General features: G+C 37.2%; 1 protein-coding gene across 2 annotated transcripts in view; it reads left to right on the forward strand.

Annotated features, from left to right (window-relative positions):
• GABBR2 (gamma-aminobutyric acid type B receptor subunit 2) overlaps window positions 1-20,603 on the forward strand; it is a 470,824-nt gene that overhangs the window by 254,200 nt on the left and 196,021 nt on the right. For both annotated transcript variants that reach the window (XM_048289220.1, XM_048289221.1), the window contains exon 8: window positions 15,127-15,187. In XM_048289220.1, the coding sequence (XP_048145177.1) occupies window positions 15,127-15,187 (61 nt within the window). The remainder of the gene's footprint in view (window positions 1-15,126; window positions 15,188-20,603) is intronic.

Genomic DNA, 20,603 nt, shown 5'->3' on the forward strand with positions numbered 1-20,603 from the left:
AAGGCTAAAGTTCTGGAACCATAACATGTCTCCATGATAAGCATCATGCTGAGATACACCAAATTTGTTTGACTGCATACAGTGACCAAACAATCTTGTTTTGATTTAATACACATAGAAGCAAAAAGGACAATTTTATTATAACTAATAATATTGGAAAGAAGAGAATCAGAAGAAAGTTTACAGCATTTGAAAAATTTAAAAACAAAACTCCAATAGGAGGTTGTGCATTTGAGGAATACTTGTTTTTCATACCATAGGTTCCTTAGATAAATTTGGAACTAAAGATGCTGAAGCTACAATTGGAGTTATTCTTTTAGGAAACCATTTCTGATAAAATGAAAATTTTAGAGAAAAATCCTGTAATATTAAGATAGTATAATAGTTCCTAAAACATATTTGATGTGCTGGGCTACTAGACTATCACAACATGGAACTTGCAATTGTTTCATTAAATATAAGCAATCAAATTGGAAAATACTTTGTCTACCATTTCCCTATTCCTCACCTGTAAGTAATATTCAGTATATCTGGGATGTGTGATTTTCATACACTTTATCTTACACTTTTTAAAGGTGGGAAAATTTTATACTCACCTGACCATCCTTTTCACTCATAAGGAAACAAAGAGTTATCATAGTGCTCTACTGCATGTGTAAATTGTATAAATTAAACACTATTGAGTGAAGACAGAAGCTATCTTATGCTTTAATTTCAGTGGGAATATGTAGCCCCATGTCAAATGCATGTTGTTTGGACAAAAAGGTTACAATGGCCTTTTATAGCCCACATGCAAAATAGAAGGTCTTATCCTTCTCACTTCAGTAAGTAAGAAAGTTTCTTTTGCTTAGATATCATGTAGAATATTTAGTCCACTATTTTCTGTGGGAAAATTCCATTAGTAAAAACTTGTTGGAGTGAGAAGTGGCTCAACTTCTAGGAATAAATCTTAAAGATGTTCAGAGGCTCAGAAAATCTCAAAATTATGGTCTTTATTAATAACATAGTGCATGTTCTGGATAAAAATAATCGTCATTTGGATACATTTTGACAAAAAAAGAAAAGATGAATGCTGTCCTGAGAGAAATTTGTATTAATTATGCTTCACTGATGTCAGTAGAAGACTTCAGATGCTTTCTATGATGCTGTTGATCAAATACTGGTTAGAATGACTGGAGACATGAATTTTCTCTCCAGACACCACCTTTAAATAGGATATTGATAGTCTTCTGGGGGTTAGATATAAAAAGGTTCGCAACTTGGAGCAAATGGATCCACTACTCACTGTGTGCGCTGTACGGGGAGCAAAATAAAGTTCAGTCTTTAAAATATAAGAGTATGAACACTGTGTCTCTTTTCAAGAGTATGAACATACCCTGGCAGAAAAGAGTACGAACACTGTCTTTGGCTGTCAGAAAGACTGTGTCCACCCTGGGAAATAAGTCAGAGAGTGCTGGAAATTGTTCCTGGCTTCCAGCCACAAAAATTACTGTCAGGGGTTAGTAAGCAAAATCCCTTTTCTGAATACATTGAGTCAAAAAAGTCACATCAGCAGCAGTAAGCATCTCACCTCTTCTGCTCCTGTATATTCCCCCTGTCACATTGCAGAGGGAAGATTTCTGATGAGAAAAAAGAGAAGAGTGAGACAAATAAAGCCCTTTCTGTCTCTAGGGGTTACCAATGCACCTTATCTGGCGGATGGTAATAGAAGAGGGAGAAATAAGATTGAAAAACAGTGCTGCATAAATTCCTTTATCTAATGTGGACAGTAACATAGCCCAGCAGTACCACCTGATACCCAGATCTGCATTGAAACTTCCTAATCATCTCCTACATGTACCTCTCCAGAGGGTAAAGTTTTTTCTGATAGCATGAGACACAGCAATAGGGCCCTTCCAGGGAAGTTGACTTGGCTTATAGGCTTCAGGAAAATGGTCTGGAATAAGTGGTATCTTCCTTGTATAAGTATTCTGAGTTTTTGAAAACAACATAATTTATATGCTAATAAGATTTCCATTATTGCAGTGATTGCTTTCTTGTCCATTAATTACGTATGCTTTGATCAGTCATCATTAGTGCTGTGCATAAAATAGCTTTACAAATATTTAATAAATGGGTTCACAATATTAGTGTTTTTAAAGATAGTTATTGCTACAAATTAAGAGATTCCTTTTCCAGCTTAGAATATGTAGATAAATATGATCTAATTTGTGAAGCAATTGTTAGCTGTTTTGAGATCATTAATTCCTTTTATGAGTGATAGAAAGAGAGTAGAATCTCCTTTTAAGTGCTGTATCCTCATTCTAGCTGGAATTCAACATTGTCATATCACTGCAATATACTGAAAAACATCATAAATATTCATTGAATACCAGTGGCAGAGAAGGAAATACTTTCTTATTCTAATACCATTTTCATTTGAGACAGATGAAATAAAAGGCTTCTCATTAGTTATTTTGGGACATTTAATACTCTACAGGCATGCCATACACTTGGCCAATTAGCATAGGTGATTGATGAGAAGAATTAAAAAATAGAAGTAACTGATTTTTAAGGGCACCTGTGAATACGAGGTTTGCTGCTATTGCACGGAGCAGTGCAGTCTGTCAGAGTATTAAAAAGAAATTTAGTCCCATTCCATTCAGTGTGTGTGTTGACCAAGATAAGGAAAAGGTTATGATACTGGAGATAGCCAGAGAAAATAATGGAATCTGTCATTTGTCTTCCTTCGGGCTCTTTAGATATTATTGCTGTCTCTCCAAGAAGCCAAGCATCTGATGCTGGAATGCTTTAAGTACAGAGGTGTCAGTGTGAGCTTCAACTCAGGGTGCTTATTTGGAACTTGTAGTGTTGGATCTTTTGTAGGAAAATGAAGCGTACTGCATCTTTAAACAACGGTTTCTTTGTTTTCCAGTGAGATCTTTTCCAGCTAGAATGCTTCCTAGGTCTTAAACAGGGCTGAAGAAGGCAGCCAAACTGATAAGATAAGAAAGCTTTTGAGTATGAGGTAACCTTCTCTTTCCCTGGGAATAGAAAAACAGGCAAAGCAAGGGCTGGGCCTCTGTCCTTGCCTTGGAAAATCTAAGCTTAAAATCAGTCCAGCACCCCTGCAGAGCAGTTTCAGAACTACCTTCAGTACAAGTTGAGGTGCTGCCAGCAGAATTTCCAGTGGATTTGCACTGTCATCAGCTTGCTCAGTTGCTAGAGCACTGCTGGGGCTCTAACATCAGTTCAGCCCCAGCTCAGTATGATTCAGGGGTGTGGGGCTGGGGTACTGCTCTCGAGAGGGAAATGGTACTGCTCTCGAGAGGGAAATGAAAGCTCAGCTGGTTTTCAAATGAGTCCAGTCCTCTCTGAATATAAATTAGGGGAATTAGTGTAGGTTTGTATACATTATTCTCTAAAGAGTTAGTTATGAGTAGCAGTTATGGGTTAGTAAAGATATCTCCTCTTTTGAGTGGTATCCTGCCACCATCAGCCTTTTGATAGACACACAAAAATTTGTTTTTTCAAAATTTAAATATCAGTATTTTCAGTATTTAGAAATTTTTTTTACAGTTTCAAAAGAAAACATTTTATATTTTCCTTTCAAATAAAATAATTTTGAAATCTGAAAACTGATTTTAGCCCTTTATCCATGGGGAAATGTATGTGGATTTTTCCCTATTTTCCAGCATTCTTTGTGTCTTTTAAAATTTATTCTTTTTCCTTTTCATTACAGCAAAGTAAGGGTTATACCAATTTCAAATTCTTGTAAGTGTTCAATAAATTGATTGTGTCATTCTGCCAAATTATCAGAGGAGAGCATTAATCTCTCTACTTTAGGCATACAGAGGCATTTAAAGAGAGTGTAGGTGTCCAAGCTTCAGAGAACAGCAGCTCAGAATGGTTCCTCTCCAGCCTCACTTCCAGGACACTGAAATTCAATCCCTGCCTCCATTCTGGAACATGAAGTTCCAATATACTTTGTTCATGAGAGAGACATTTCAGACTGGCCAGGTAAAAATCTTCCTCCTATATAAAACCAACTTTTGTGGTGGAAAGATAACTCAGCTGGTTTTTATTCCCCTCCCTGTCGCAGATCTGAGAATACCTAGTCTGCTGAGTGGAGAACTACTTGTTCTCTGCACAAATACCATTTAAAAAAAGAACAGGGGGATCTCCTTCAAATAATACTGTGAGCCTAAAAGTAAGTATATGGCCAATAATAAGAGGAACCTGAAAGCAAGAGGAAAGCTTAAAATGATAAGAAGATTCAGGTTCAGAAGCAGTCTTCTGATGGAAATAATGGAAGTAAAAAAGCTCCCCATACTCAGTTTTATAATTTCAGGAGCTTAGATGTGAATATAGCATCATGAAATGCATTGGTGGGTAGTAATTCCCTTCCAGTTCCAAATTTACTGACTGTGTTGCTGCCTGCACTCCTCTTGAAGCAGGAACTGAGAGCAGTACCTTAAAAATAATTGCAATTTTTTTTTTTTTTTTTTTTTTTTTTTTTTTTTTTTTGAGGGGGGTGTTTTCTTTTTGTGTTTGTTTGGTTTTGGTGATGGCAGTGGGATTCCTAGGTTTTATGTTTGGTTTTTTGGGGATCGGGTTGGGGTTTTTTCGTTTGTTTGTTTTTTAGTTTGAGTGTTGCTTTAGATTGGGTTGGTTTTTTTTGTCCAGAAGCAGATAGTGATGTCTGAGCTGAAAAAGGAAATTCACTAGATCAAGCTTGGTAGTCTGGGAATCTGCTTGTACTTACAGACTGACACCAATCTGGTTTTCCTATGTAGATTTACCAGCTCACTTGCCTGGGCGCATCTGAATTAGTCGGTATGGCATGTAGATACCATCCTGGGTGTGGAAACACTGTCAGGCAGTAGTCAGAAGAGAGAGAGAGAGATGTCTAGTCTGTAGCTATTTCATAGCATTAAATGGACTTTAAACACTACCTTGAGTTAGAAGAAACCCAAAAAGAGGGCTCAGTTTACTAATACCTTGCATTTATACTAATTTCGACAAATTAGCTAATGTGACTTAAGGAGTGTCAAGGGGATGTCATCTGTTGTCTTGTTTTCATTGCCATCATCATGTCCATGGGGAATCTTAAAGAGATTTCAAGTAGTATATTTCATTCAAAACTAAACTGTTTATCTATTAAGTGACTAGGTATGTCTCAAATTTTTAGTATGACATTGATTTTTGATTAATTTTAGGGGGAGAATGTGATTAAAACAACAAAGTGTTTCACAAAAGTTTTTAAAAGCATCCGTCACAGTGGGAAGATATTTAAGTATCAGTAAGCCTTAACTTTAGTGTTCTGAAAATGTAGGAAGAGTGATCCCAGAGTAACACCATTACTTATTACATTAAGCATTGCTTTATGAAGCCTGAAGAGAGCTACACCTTTGAGATCTCTGACCTGTGCCAGCTGGAAAGCTGCTATGTTGTGTAGGATCTAGTGGTGTATGGCACTGACCACTCGTAAACCAAACCGAGCCTCTTCAGCATCTTTAGATCTGAGTGTTTTACAAAGCACCTGCCATCTTTCCTCAGCAAAACTGCTACAAGCATATAAATAGAGAATCTCTGAAGTGTCAAAACTATGCCAGTTATGTCTTACAGACTCTCTGCAGGTTGTTGGCACAGGTTAAAATAGCCTGAATGATTAAAATGGACAATGAAAAGGGCTGAATTTGATATTACTAAGAATATGCTGGTTAGATATCCTTCATGCCACTGCCAAGCCTGTTCAAATCTCTGTGCTCAGCAATGCTAATGCTCTTCTCTGCAGATTCAGTCAGAATTTGATGCTGATGAAAGCATCACCTGGAGGGATGCAGTGCTGAAGAAAGGGAAGAAGATGAAACTTCTACTTCATTTCATCAGAGTACTTTCTGATAGCAACATAGACAAAATCTGAAATTTTAAAGAAAAGTAAATCTGAGAGTCCTAGGATTGGAAATAGCTTAGGCTAGGCTTTTTAGCTTTACAGAAATAGACATCTTAAATGTCATAGCAATTCTGGCAATTGTCAAATAATGCCAAAACTACAACGGGGCTAAATTAAAAGGTCGTTAGAAGCTTGCTGTAAACTTAGATGAACAAAAATTGTTGTCTCATTCTGAAATGAAAAATGGACCCATTTCAGTGATGGTTACTAGGAAATGTATTAGAAAGTCAATGTTCTGGACAGTCAGTTCCCATGTGCTTTGAACTGTCTTATCTGATTTACCAAAGAAACGTTTAAAATCCTCTAATCATTAGAAACATTTTATGAATATTGAATTAAACAGTCTGAGTTCCTGTATAAGAGTTTGTACTGCATAAAAAGAGGGAAAATCAGTGTTAGTGGTCTAGGCCTGGATGGCTGCTCACTACAAAAAAACACCTTTTAACTGATTCAAACATTCTTCCCTGGTCAGTGTCAGGTCACGCTTCTGCCTGCAGGGGCCTTTTCGGATGTAGAGTAGCCATGAAACACTGGGAATGAGTCTTCTATCATTGTCTTTTCTCTACCCAGTAGTGAGAATCATCCGTGACTGACAGGTATACATACTTACAAAGAGATTTGTAAAGATGTCTGGTCTTTGCAACTTTTTAAATTCCCCTTTCCTGTTAAGGCAGTTTTGAATTAAAGTTGCTCCCTTAGAAAGATAATAGTCTGAAGATGCTGTGCTCAGCACTTGCACATGGGTAATGCCAGTGTGTTCTACTTTGGATATGAAGACCTTGCTAATAACAGAGGCTGCCTGCTCAGTAGAAAGAAGAGAGTAAACAAAGTAATCTCATGAGTCCAGCCAATGTGACAGAGCCTGGGCAGGAAGCGCACAGAGAAGAGGCAGTGGCTCCTGCAGTCATTTGCGTCATCATCAGAACAAATGAAATACAGCTTGTGCGGTTCTGCTCTCTGCTGAGATTAATGTAGTTTAAAGAAAATGGAAGAAATTACTTCAGAACATCATATAAAATTGCTGTTGAAGAGATGGAACTGCTGCTTAGTGTGGTGTCCTTAAAAGGCTTTTTGCCATGTCTTCTGATTCATTCTTACAAAAGCAGTGGGGAAAAAAACCATGGTGGTGGAAGACAATGTGCTGTTACGCTGTTTCTACAGACACACAAAGCTAGAAACTGAAATCATCAGGGACTCAACCTCATAACAACAATTCTGAGCATCACCTCAGCTGTTGGTATTTCCTTTTTTATGCACACTGGAAAGGTCTTGAGTTCCTAGTCCCTGTGCTTCAGACTGTTTCCTTTTCTCTTGCCACCTTAAAAGACAGGTTGTTTACACCAATGTTTTCACACACTCCTGGAAGAGACTGAGTCAAGAGAAAAGGAATTACATTGCTCGTGCTTCAGAGGCCAACCATAGATCAGGAAATTGGCTAAATACCAACAGTCAGTGCTGTTATATATTATATATCACCAGACTTGAAAGCATTTGTTGCACACTGTTCCAGTGCCTGTCAGTTTGTTTCTGAAGTACTCAGAAAAAAGCTTGCAAAATAGCTCTCAAGTATGTATGTTTCATTTCAATTTCTTTGCTGCCACACTTTTAAACCTAAGACCACTAATGATGTCCAACATAGAGCTTACCTGATCACTGAAAGAGATGACTCACAAAAAAACCGTATCACTGTATAAAAATGATATGGCCATAAAGAACAGAATAGCATCTAACTGCTTTGCCTTGTGCTGGCCTGATGAATGTGATGAATGTGTAAAAGCACATTGCTGAGTAACAAAGCATAAAGGTTTCATCTTTCTTCACCTGCAATGGCCAGCAAGTCTGATACCCTTTGATGCATGATTTCCTGGCTAGCATCCTTTTCTCCCCGCTTTTACCTGCTTATGAATTGCTGGTACCTTGTCAGGGACATTATTCCCTTAGTCTTGCTTCTGTGTGTAAACGGAGGGCTCAGATGTTCGTAAATGATGCATTTGCTTGCTTTGCTGAAAGAAATGCTATGATTGTGCTGTCTCATTTCAGCATAGCTGTGTAAAATTGTTTAGCTGCATCTAAATGCTAATCTAATGGAGAAGCTTAGTCTGGGCTTATGTCATTGTGCTGCCAACAGCACACTTTTATGCAATGACAGCTGATGATAGAGGATGCTGATGAGATGGTGGGAAGAAATTTTAACTAAAGAAATTCTATCTGTTCCCCATCTGATTCTTTCACTTCCCTGAAAAAAAGAAAAAAAAAAGAAAAAAAGAGTTGAAGTTCTGCCTGAAATATGGTAAAGATCAGCTAGCAAAATATTAGTTAGAAATAGAGGCACCCTTCTACACAGCAAGAGCATCTGTGCTTCAGTTATGCCTTTGTCAGGAAATAAATAAAATTGTAACAGGAGCTTAGAGAAGGGAGATAGGCAAAATAAAAAAAATCATCTCTCCTTGGAAGAAGAGGCTGAATAGACTGGAACTCTTTGTTTAGAAGGGAGTGTAGTGACAGTATGATGAAACCATGGTGGTAAGGCTTACCGTACTTTGTATTTCCGCAAAATCCTAGATTCAGGATGTATGTGAATGATAGGTACATAAAGATGTTATACTCAATTTGAGACTGTAGGTGTTGGCCTTCACTTTCCATTTCTTCCAGCCCAGCTGTGGAATATAACTCCTTGCTGTCATGATTTTAGGGGAGGCATAGTAGCTTTTTCTTTTTTTAGGAAACGTGGTTTTGGGAAATGATTTTAGTTCAAGATAGTCTCAAGGAATTATTTTACATACCAGGGATTTTTTTTTTTTTTAATTTTGAGAAACTCTATTACTTATTCTGTACGCATTTAAGGTAGACGATTGCCAAAGCAGAACACAATGGGCTATGCCACGGACTACTTGAATTAGCTGATGCTAACAAAGATCTTGGCAAATGTGAGACAAAAAGCCCATCTTTTTTATTAAAATTGCTGGATATTTTTGCCCAGAACAGTTTTTGCCATGAGGGAGGGGAAAAAAAATTCTCTGCTGTGTTCTTTATTTCCAAATTGCCTTCGATGTGAACCTGTACATCTGCTTATCCCATACTTCATTCATATGAGAGCAGCTTCTGTAACCTATTTAAAAAATCATTACTATTTCCTGATCTCTGAGATATCTCTGAGATATAGTTTTCCATTTACTTGTCTGACTAGCAAGAATTCACAGAAGCTACACAAGAATATATGAAGTGCCCCATGAGACCAGTAGACTGAGTCACATCCCAGTCCTCTGTTTCTAAATGAAATAAATACACAAGTAATCCTCACTCAATGCAAATTTCAGAAGGTCATTACCTCCTGTGCAAAGGAATAATGTGAAAAGCATCACTGATTTTTCTGTCCTAATAGATGAGTGCCTCCTAGTTCCAATGTTAAGGGATTTGATGAATGCCAATTCTTTATTTTTCTTTTCTGTCACTGTCATGATTACCAGAATTTCTTTTCCTTGACAATTTTCTTCCAACAATTTAGCTTCCTTCTTCCACACTGGTTTCCTCCAAAACCGATGTTTTTGTGTTTGGGAAACTAACTTGTTTGTAGGTATGTTTTTAAAGCATACATAGCATGTTTGCTATGGTGTAGATGGATACTTAATGTGTGAAAGTAAGCCTGTTCATTTTTTTCCTGCTATTTTATGCCTGCTCTGTCATAGCTAGAACACAAGTTTCTGTTTAGATGAGAATGGTGGTATTGCTTCACTTAGAAAATGTTAGCCAAGGCCAGGTTTTTAGCTGTTCTTCACCCTGCTCTTTGAGCTGCTCTGCTTCTCTCCAGACACCAGTGTTCAGTTACCCAAAGCTTTTAGAAAATGTCATAAGAGAGAAAACAGGCAGGGAAAAGACATCCCAATGGACTGTAAACTATTTCAGATTTTCATCTTTAATCTTGAAAATTTTGAAAGAAACACCTTTTCTGAAAGTAATCTCAGGGCTTGAAAAGCAGCAGTCACTGAGCCTGCTTTGATCAAATGTTCTAGAAACATTTTATCCACAGCAGTCTAAAGATATAAAGTCATGGACTGAGGAGCATTGTTGATTTGATAGAGCATTTTAATTTCAGTCACCCTCTGCCTTCTGCTCTCCTCTCATTTGTCCAAAGATGATGGTTACCTCTTTATCCCACAGGGGGTTCCACCTTCACTGCTGTCTCCCTGGTATCCTCTCTTGCACTCTGCTTACATCTCCTGTGCTTAGCTCTTTGTCTGCAGCTGAATGAGTGATGTAACTAGGTTGAAACCAGAAGAGTTGTGCACGAGCTGCCCTCAGCTGGAAGCTTGCTGTTTTGTTTCAGAAGTGAGGTTATCCTTGCAGAGCTAAAAGCCTGGTAGGTAGAATAAATGATATTTCCTTTCTCTATAAACACTGCTGTCTCGGACATGGAACTGTGAAAGATGGAAGCGGCTCTGAATTCCGGTGTGTAGCTCTTCACTGCCCACATGTTGCAGAGCCAAGAGCCACAGAATGCCAACTTGCTACTTTGTACGTGTCAGGGAAAGTGTGTCAGTAGTTAAGGAGTCCTGAATGAGTAAATTGAGTGCAGCATGTGAGTAGCAGGCTGTGTGGATTGCATGATAACGTAGAAAGTCTTCTGAAAGGATCTGGGGCAAACAGAAAGTGTCTTGCTCCCTTCCTTCTACCTCCTGCTAGCACTTCATCCTTCTAGGGCTCCTTTGTGCTGGCTCTGGTTCAACAATTCAGAAAAAAACATATCCCCCACTTGCCTAAACAATAAAAAATAAAGTTTAAAAAAATCCCCACTGAATGCATTTTGCTGGTTTAATAGGCCACTACAGCTCACACAGGGGTCTGATGAATGCTGAGCTACCAGCAGGTAGGTGTAGGGCTGTACAGCTAGGAGCAGTGCGAGAGGCCAATACAGCGCCCTCTGGGTGTTAGCGAGCTCTTAGGTTTCCTGTCCTGGGATGCTTGCCTTCCCTGCCTTCTACTTTTACTGGAGGTAGTCCAATAACGAAACTACAAGTTCAGAAGTACACTTTGATTTCACCATATGTCACAGAACTTAAAGAGACAAGTTTAGTTTTATATATTATACAAATATATAAATAATATGTAAAATTATATAAAATACTCTTTCAGTTGTCATAGTTATCCTACTGATTTTCAGTTATTTCTGCATGCATTTATTTAGATTGTTTGCTTGATATCAAATATCTCACTCAAGTATCCCAAAACTGACTGAGTTAATTTATTTTTGGGAAAATACCAATGGTCATTTTTGGAGCAGGTTTGACTGTGTAGGCTCAGATGCTTCATGGAAAGCCACAGGGTTTAAACACTGTTATATGAGGAGATGACCTGTCTATAGGGCAGAGCAGCCCAGATTCCTGGACAGTGACGTGGAACTGAAGCAGTGTTCTGAAATGTGTTGGCCCGCTGGAAAACACTCAGGGCACAGGAGTCCTGTGGTATTTAACCACCTTGCATCCATCTGTGGTGTTTCTGTCAACATACTCATGGTCTTTCCTCTGATGAAGGGGTATTTGTGTTATCAATTTAGCTTGAATATATAATTATGACCTTTTAAACGAGCAATAAGATACCAAATGTAGGCTGAGTATATGATAAACAGTTGAATAAATAGTTGTTTGGTGCCATGTGGTAGAAGACTGCTGAAGAAGGAAGTAAACATGGTCTAAAGCTGACATTTTTTGCAGGGATAGTACTGAAAATCATAAAGTAAATGCTATACATTTATTTCTCTGTTTACTGAATTTGAGATACTTTGCAGGAGAAAATACACAGTAAATTAAATGGTGGTCAAAGTGTAGACCTAGCCCTGACTGAGAGCAGTTAAGAAACTTCCAAACTCTAATTTGATTGAAGAAGATGAAGAAAACTAAAGATATGAATAAAAAATTGTCCTGACTGTGGACTTCAGTGTATGAAGAATGAAAGAATTGTAAGTTTGGCATGGTCCTATGTCCAGAGCCAAATAACAATACTGTCAAAGATAATGCAAAGAAAATTCTAATAAATTCTAGTGCTTTGTAGCTCAGAAAGAGCTTAATGACATGTTCATAATATAGCAAAGATACCTACTTTTTAACCACCAGGAAAAAAAATAGAAGCATAACAAACAGCTCCTTCCAAGTAGAGACAAATGACTGCTGTGAAGACAGGGGAAGTCCCACGTGTCTGAAATAAATCTAATGGTGGCTAATCATTTGTAAGTGTGAACGGATCATGTGGACTTCTTATTCTGACCACAAATAAAGGACTAATGACTTAAGATAAGAGGGGAAGACTCCACACACAAGGAGGGTAGAGACTGTCTTTTTATTAAGGGGATGAAACAATTATTCTGTATAATGAAGTACATAAATCAATATTAGGTTTGTAAAACAGAGCACAAAAAAGATGATGGTACTCAGAAGAAATAGGGAGATGATATTCTTCTATGTAGCAATTGTGAGATTGACGCTGTTGAAATGTTTGGTTTGGTTTTCATCATTTTTAAAGGACATTCAAGCACTGTAGCTTTTTGAGAAAAACAAGCAAAAAAAGGCCAAAGAATTACAAGGGAAGCAGGTCAGAGATGTATCAAAAAGCAAACAAACAAAAACAAACAAACACAAATAAACAAAAAATCTAAGAAACCTACAACATAAGCTTCTATATTTCTGTTGTCCGCACCGCCTATCTTGCAATGTGAGATTAGTATTGTTTATACTTAAGGGTAGTTGTACATTCAGGAAAACTGAATAAATTACACCTGTGTAAGGCTGCATGATGAATTATGCAGCTGCAATGAATCCCAAATGCAAGGATGTATTTGGGCCAAAAAAGCTGAAATGCCGTGTGCCGCGGTGGCTGTACACACCAGCAGCAAAATCCAGGGGTGCCAGACTGTGCCAGACTGAGCTCATGCAGCTCCTCTTCCACCCTCTGTTTGCATCACTGTCTGTTGGAATCCAAGCCACAAACTTTCTGTTTCCTTCCCATCAACTTTTCAAGGGTCATTGCTATTGTGAAGATGCCTGTCCACAAAGCTGGACAGATCAGCTGGGCAGATTGGTATTTACTCTGGCATTCACTTTCACAACTATTAAAGAAAGAAAAAAAGTTTAGATGGTAGATTGAAGAAAATAAAATAGGCACCAAGACACCAGTGTGGTTTCTGTTGGTCTCCATCTGGATGACCTGTGTGTAATGGAAGAGGAAAGCTTTGCTTATTAACTATTTGATATATAGTAGAAGGTGGGGTTTATTCTAAGTGGAAGTTATTTAATTGTGCAGTTGATTTAAATGCTTGTTCAGGATTTTACATCTCTTGAAATAAAACACTGACTTGATCAAGAAATATTTTTTAATTTGATGATCATGTTCTGAAGAAGTTAATATTAACATTAGTTCCATTATTTTCTTTAAATCTATACAATCACTGATCATTTTGCTAATAAGTATCTAAATATGCCTATGTAATGTCACCAAAACACAATGGAAGGCATAAGAGGATTTTGTGTGTTGCTATATTCACATGGATTTCATAAGTCCTGGGTTTTATGGTGCGTCCCACCATGAACTGCAGTTTGTACTGACCCATGTGCTGCAGTGTGTGGTGAAGTAAAAAGAAAGGATGAAATAGTGCTAAGATTGGCTTTTGTAACATTGCATCTTAATTTGAATAATATCTATTATTCAAATGTCCACTACTTTAAATAAAGAAAAAACACTTTCAGTAATTTATGAATCTCAAGTGTAAAGAAGACAACTCTCTAGCTAAATCTTATGGTATGTTATCTCAATAGCAAAGAAATGGCTTGATGTAAGCTCTGGAATATCAACAGATTATAGCTCATTTCTCATACCATAAATCAACACATAATTCGTAAGGGCAGGTTTCTGAAACACTGATTGGCTTATTTCTTACTAGCATTGCTATAGTTTTTAAATTAAATTCAACATTTTATTATCTATTTATATCACTTATTTTACTTCAAATGTAATTCTCTTATTTTTCATAAAATAGCCAGGAGATTGGGGCTTTTGGCTCTTCAAGCTTAGCACAGTGTGGCTTATACTTGTTTAAGGCTTCTTCTATTTATTAAAGGGAAATGGTGTTTTGTGGCTTGCAGGAAACTGCGGGGTGAGTGTGCTGTTCTACAAAACCGTTGTACTGTTCCTGCAGGGACCTGATTTCAGTATTTCAGAGGCCTTCAGTGCATCCCTTCAGTGACCATAAAGGGTCATCCTAAAAGTGGCAGGCTTGCACAGAGAAATGTATTGTAGCCTCACAGGTTTACCATTTGGTTTCTTTACTCTGATGTCTGCAAAACAAATATTTATGGAGATGCTGTTAATAAGCCAAACCAGGGATGAAGTAGAACAGCAATCTATCTTGACAGCATTCAGCTCTCCACTACAGGTTCAAAATATTAAAAATACTTACCATAAATGAGTGAAACCCTCTTCTTTCATGCTCAATTATGAAATAGCTGAAGTAAGGAGGAAATTTAACAAGACCTTTTCTTAATTTAATCCAGAAAGATGGGAAGAAAGATGGGAGTAATTTCCTAGGGATATGTGAGGAGGTTTCAGCATTACATGGCCATTATATTGACAAGTAACAGTGTGTAGCACCACAAATGGTAGTACTGATTTAAAGACATTACAATTAAAATGAATACTAGAACACACATATTGGTATAGTACAGAACCAAGCCACAGGAGCTACTGGTATCTATAATCTAGTAGGATAAGTATATAAGATAAGATAAATAGCTTATAGAGCCATTTGGAGAACTGTATGATGGATGAATGAAATGAAAAACTTTTTTCTTGTGTGATCTTCGAAAATTTTTACGTATCCTTGATAAAAGCAAACAGTGAAAATCAATTGTTTGCATATCTCTGATCATCTGAAATTCAATATGTTACTGGCTTTATTGTATTTCCATTTCCTTCCATGAAAAGTGGATGGTAACACTGGTCACCTTTCTAAGGCCATTTGAAATCTGTGGAAGAAGGCTATAAGGAGGTGTTCTTGAGTTATTTTGAATCTGGTTGAATCTACTATCTTCAGAGTTTAAACACTGCTTTGGTAATTTTAATAGGTAATGGAAAATCAAAATGTAATGAAAAACTATATTATGAGAGATTTATATAAAAATTTTAAAGTGTTTATTTGTTTTATTTAGGGTGAAGTTGTTTTCAGAAATGGAGAGAGGATGGGAACCATCAAATTTACTCAATTCCAAGGTAGGTTGTAAGCAATTTTCATTATATTATGTATGCAGTTTCAAACTTTTGTGTCAGTTACATTTGTTTCAGGATGTTCTAAGTATGTACAATTATTTTGAAAAGGAACTACTTGGAAGATGCAGAAAGGAACTTAATAAGTTTTTGTTACCTGTTTAAAATACTGTGTTCTGAACCTTGAGTGCTGTGAAGTATTTCTGAGAATTTTTCTTGACAACAATCCACATATTTATAGAAACTACGGATCTATAGCAACCAACAGCTGTTTAAAAAACCCTACTGGTCAGCTAAACATCCACTTCTTAATACAGTTGTTCCTTAAAACTGGGTGTGAAAAGGAATTCAGAGAGGATTTTTGTTGTTCAACTCTTTCAAGTTAGTTTTAGCGCTCTCTGAAAACTCACTTTTGACATTCTGCAACTGCTTGCTAAAACTTGCTTCAGGAGTCAGTCCCTCAGCGTGCAGAGGACACAAACTGCTGACCCCATCCCTTGGAGGCAACACGTTCCACAGCGCAACTCACCAAGCCTGCTGCATCCTCTCAGCCTGAGCTGCTCCTGCAGGGAATGGTCTCAGCAGCAGAGACCACAAATGATGCCATAGAGATTTGTCAGGGGCCATTTGCAGCCAGGATGAGGCACTTGCTGGGACAGGTTTCTGCAGAAATGGTGATTCATGTTGTTTCTGCAGTTTATAGAATGCAATTTATGTGGTTTTTTTCCTAGGCTGAGGCTGAGATAAAACAGGAGATGATTGCATTTGGATGGTCTCGTGAGGGTAGTAGTAAGCTGGCAAATTCTTTTCATACAATGCATGAGAGAGAGCTTGCTCTCCCTTTGTTTTCAGGAGATCACTTTAAACATAATCTTGCTGACCAAGTTACAAAGGCTCATTCTTTGAACAGAAATTGTCTGCTGTATGGACATTATTATTAATGAAAAGCAATGCACTTGAGGGGATCTGTTGTTACTCATTCTAAATTACTGAAGCAATCTTCAGAATTGCTCTTGCCTTCACAACTGTAAGTGATGCTATTAATTCATGTTCCCGGAAGCATTTTGACCCACTAAAACTTTGCAGACATCATCTCACGGTAATGTAATTTAGGAATTCTTGCTCAACACTAATGATAAATATTGATTGCTTCCTCTTCTTCCTTCCCCCCACCTTCTTTTTTCACAATAGCAGTGTTTACAGCCACATGAAAGAATCATGAGAAAATTTTTACAAGAGGTGTTTATTCCTCAGAAGTCTGGAAGAGCTCTAATGCATTTTGCCTAAGGCAGCTACAAATACCCTCCCAGAGTGAGGAGGAAGTTTGGCATGTTCCATCTGCACATTAAGGATGTGATTGGGGACCATGGGGAGGTGCAATATATATCTTCTGAACTAATCCAGAGGAGCAGTAGAAGTCCAGTATAGCTGATTTTATACTGATTTTTATTTCCAGCCATTCAGACTGAGGTTCTTTATAACATTTTCAGTTTCATATCAGATACTACTTAACATGAATGGTTTTAGCATCAGCTGAAACATTGTTTGATCAGTAAAAACACAGGAGACAGCCACCCCTTTTAAAATTCCTTGAAATTGCAAAATTACTATTTCAGAAGTGATTCAGGCACATACTGAGTATTTTGATCATTAAACAAAGGTTTCCAATTAACCTACAGAAAAAAAAATAACTCAGGCATCCTATGGAGACATGCCAGAGGAGGGTTGGATTTCTCCTCATGCAAGCAATAGCCTGTCAACGCATCTTAAGGCTTGTCTCAAGTTTTGTTAATTTCTCAGTCATTTTGGAAATAAGGAGAATGTGCAAAAATGTATGAGAAATTGAAATAAGGAAAGTATAACAACATAGATAAAAGTTTGGGGGGGTTTTAACTACAAATTATATTCTAAATATTATCAAGGATTTTTCTGTTCTTTTATTGGTATTGTTTTTGTTCAAAGCTTTTATATTCAATACTTGTGGTATAATCGTAGACATTATTAATCTGTTCAAAAGAATCCTTTATTGGTTAGGAAGCTTTCTGAAACATTCTCATTAACTTTTAATAATTGTTAGACTATTGGGAAAGTTCCTAATAATGTAAAGAAGTTAATTAAGTCCAGTGCTTAAAATGGTAAATGGGTTTTTCCTTTGTAGTTATAGCTGTTAGGAGCTATCGACCATGAGACATACAACTCATTGGTTAAAGTGGGGTTTTTTTAGAATATAATACAAATCATGATGATTTCAAGGAAAAAAGACCACATCAAAGATGTCTTGTAAATGCTTTTTTAAGATTAGTTGTAATTATGAATATAGCTTCTATTAAATGTATTAGTAGCTTATTATCCAAACATAGTATTTTGGAATACCTCAAGAGTAATTTTTTCATCTACACAGCTTTATAGTTTCTTTAATAGTTTAAATGAAAATTGTCGCAGTTGTTCACAGTTGAAATAATTCACTGCAGAAAAATAAAGCAGATAAATAGGTAATCATTTATCAGAATACGGACAAAATCTCTGTTCCTCATTTGCTTGGGTAGAAAAATCATCTGGGCAGTCTCAGGAGCTAAATTTTCTGTTCTTTGCTGGAAACTTTTGTTTTAATGAAACTATCTGCAAACATTTTGGCTATGGAAAAACAGACAGCCACATCTGCCAGAGACAAGGGAAAACCAGCCTGTGAGGGTTCAAAGAGCAACTGCAGTACGCCTGACATGCTGTGATGAAATTCTAAATAGCTGGTTTAATTTTGGATCTAGATACAGTTTTTCCCAAACTCATGCTAGTCATGCCTCTTTTTCAGCTTCTGTGCAGTCTGTTACTTTTGCAAGTGGTCAAACAGATGGTGCCAGAGATAGCTGTGACCAAACTACTTGCTGCTTTATAGATCACGAATACCTCCCAGGAATGATTTAGTATGCAACAGAGAATACAGAGCACATGCAATAGCATTTTCGTTCCCTACCTTACTGGTAAATAAAGAGCAGACTGTTAGTCTGGCTGAGATATCCAATTGATGTTTGAAGTTGGCATCCTTCTGAATGAATGGCTGTTTTTCCACAAGTGCAATTAAGGAACTCTTCTCATAGTCAGACATGTAATTGAAATAGATGGTCAAAATCCTTTATCTAGTGAGAGCTGAAAAAGAGTCCTGACAACTTTTGTGGGCATAGCAGGGAGCAAGGAGGGCAGTAACAAAGCTGAGATTGTAGATTGCCGTGATACGGGAGGCTTCAAGGATAGGCTCTATACCTGTCCTTCCAAATGTTTCACTTTGGCAGATCCTTTCTGATTAATCTGACTGGAGCCTAGAAGGCACCTTGCTTTCAGTCAGATGGCTATTTCTGTCAGGTGTCAGAGAAAACCTAAGAGGCATCTGTGTTGGAATAGGTTGAAAAGGAAAATCAAAGAAGAATTGTAAACAAATACAATTGAAATGTGCGTAAGTCATGCTTTGTGTAGATAGGAAAAAAAGTCCGCATATTGGAAAAAACTTTAAGAAAGTGGGTGGTCACCTGCCATATCTTTCTGGGAAGAATTTAAGGGTTTCAACTCATTTAGCCACATAATGTGATATGACATTTGTTAGTGTTGAAAGCTGATCTGTACACCAAGCAAGAGGGAGAGCATGACTTGTCAAGTGTAACACCTTTGGTCTTCTTAGAAAAAGCCTTACTGAATTTCTGCAGGAAAAGCCCCAGATATTCTTCTCTGAGTTTAATCAAAAGAAGTAGACAAAAAAAATGTCTACTCTACAGTCAAGAGGAAGGTACACAAGAACCCAGGATTGCTTTCCTGGATCTTCAGTTCATCTACTTTATTCTGACTTTTTTGCTGTCCTCAACTTTTTCAGTGAAGGAGGCATAAGAAATTCTGCAGAATCATCCACAGATACAATAGCTTTTTCTCCGGGGACATCAATCCAACCCTGGAAAAGTTTCCTTCTATTACTCTAAATACAGTCCATCATACTGTTACCTACTGTTGGTTCTTGTTTCCATAAAGGCTCATATAAATAATGTGACTAATTGCTTTTGAATATTTCTTTTAATATTTAACATCCATCCAGCATATGTCCCAAAGAACCAGTCTCTGGATGTTTTTTCTGTGATAATGTTGAAGGAATATAATCCAATTAATAGGAAATATTTAGTAAGAACTCCAAAAACTCAGAGATAGGTAGATAGATAGATGGATGCTGTGATGTCACCCTAGACTGGTGGTTAGGTTGTTCATAGGGAGAAAACATAAAATTTAATTGCTCTTCCAGCATTGGTTCTGTGTTCTGTTGTTTTCTTTTTTCCTTTGAATTCAATTTATTTGAATATAAATCTTTGGATCCCTCAGCCAAGTGAGTATCAAACTGCTAATAGGTGTCAGGGCCACTCACCCTTTTTCTTCTGGTCTACCAGTCTGGATTTCTTTTTCTATGTCGTACAAGGATTTAGCAGGACAAATAGTGAAAATCATTATCCATATATAAGTATAAATGCAAATGGGTGAAAACTACAGTTCTCCTCAGGCTGAGGAGAAAAAAGTGAATTGAAGCGGGGATCTCCCAAGTATATGATGAGTCTTTGTTATGGGTATCTGTATCAGAACAGGTGCATGGTTTACATTCTGAAATCCAAAAGGCAAGTGTTTTCATGACTTTTTGAGCTGGAGGGTGTCTTTGGACCATAAGGTTTAATTATTGCATGTGAATTTATTGTCTATCAATTTGTCATGTCTTTCATGAATCCATTTATAGTTTTGGCTTTCAACACATCCACTGGCAATGAGTTCCACAAAATAATTATGGATGTAATGATGAAAGCCCTTCCATCTGTTTGTTTTAAATCAACTGTCTTAAAATTTCACGGGGCATACCCCGCTTCTTGTAATGTGATAAGCAAGGAATAACTATGTCTTACTTTTTACATACTGTTCATGTTTTACAGATCTCTCTTATCAATGAGTCTTTTTAGAAATGCAAGTCTTTTTTATCCATTTAGCTTTTTCATCAAAAGCTGCTCTATAATTCTAATAAGCCTCTACCTTTCTTGATATTCTTATTCCTTTTGTGAGAGCTTAATGACAGCTACACACAACACTGAAACATCCACCTCCATACCTCACATTTCTGAATGACCTTTCTGCATTATTTTAACTGCTTTCACAATATTCTGTCTTGCCACATTCATCCTCTTTTTGCCTCTTTGGCCACCAGTGCCAAAGGGCAGAGCACAGCACTGATGTTTTCAAAGAACCAGCCACAGTAAGTCCAAGGCCTCATCCTTGATGCTCTTAATTACTTAGTACCAACAGCTGCATTTGTATACTGATATTAATTTTCTCTTGTGTGTTATGTTCACTAGCACTGAACATCACCTATAATATATAATATATAATATATAATATCAGTATCTCATGTACC

Source organism: Corvus hawaiiensis, chromosome 30 (genome assembly GCF_020740725.1).
Source record: "Corvus hawaiiensis isolate bCorHaw1 chromosome 30, bCorHaw1.pri.cur, whole genome shotgun sequence".
Classification (NCBI taxonomy): domain Eukaryota; kingdom Metazoa; phylum Chordata; class Aves; order Passeriformes; family Corvidae; genus Corvus; species Corvus hawaiiensis.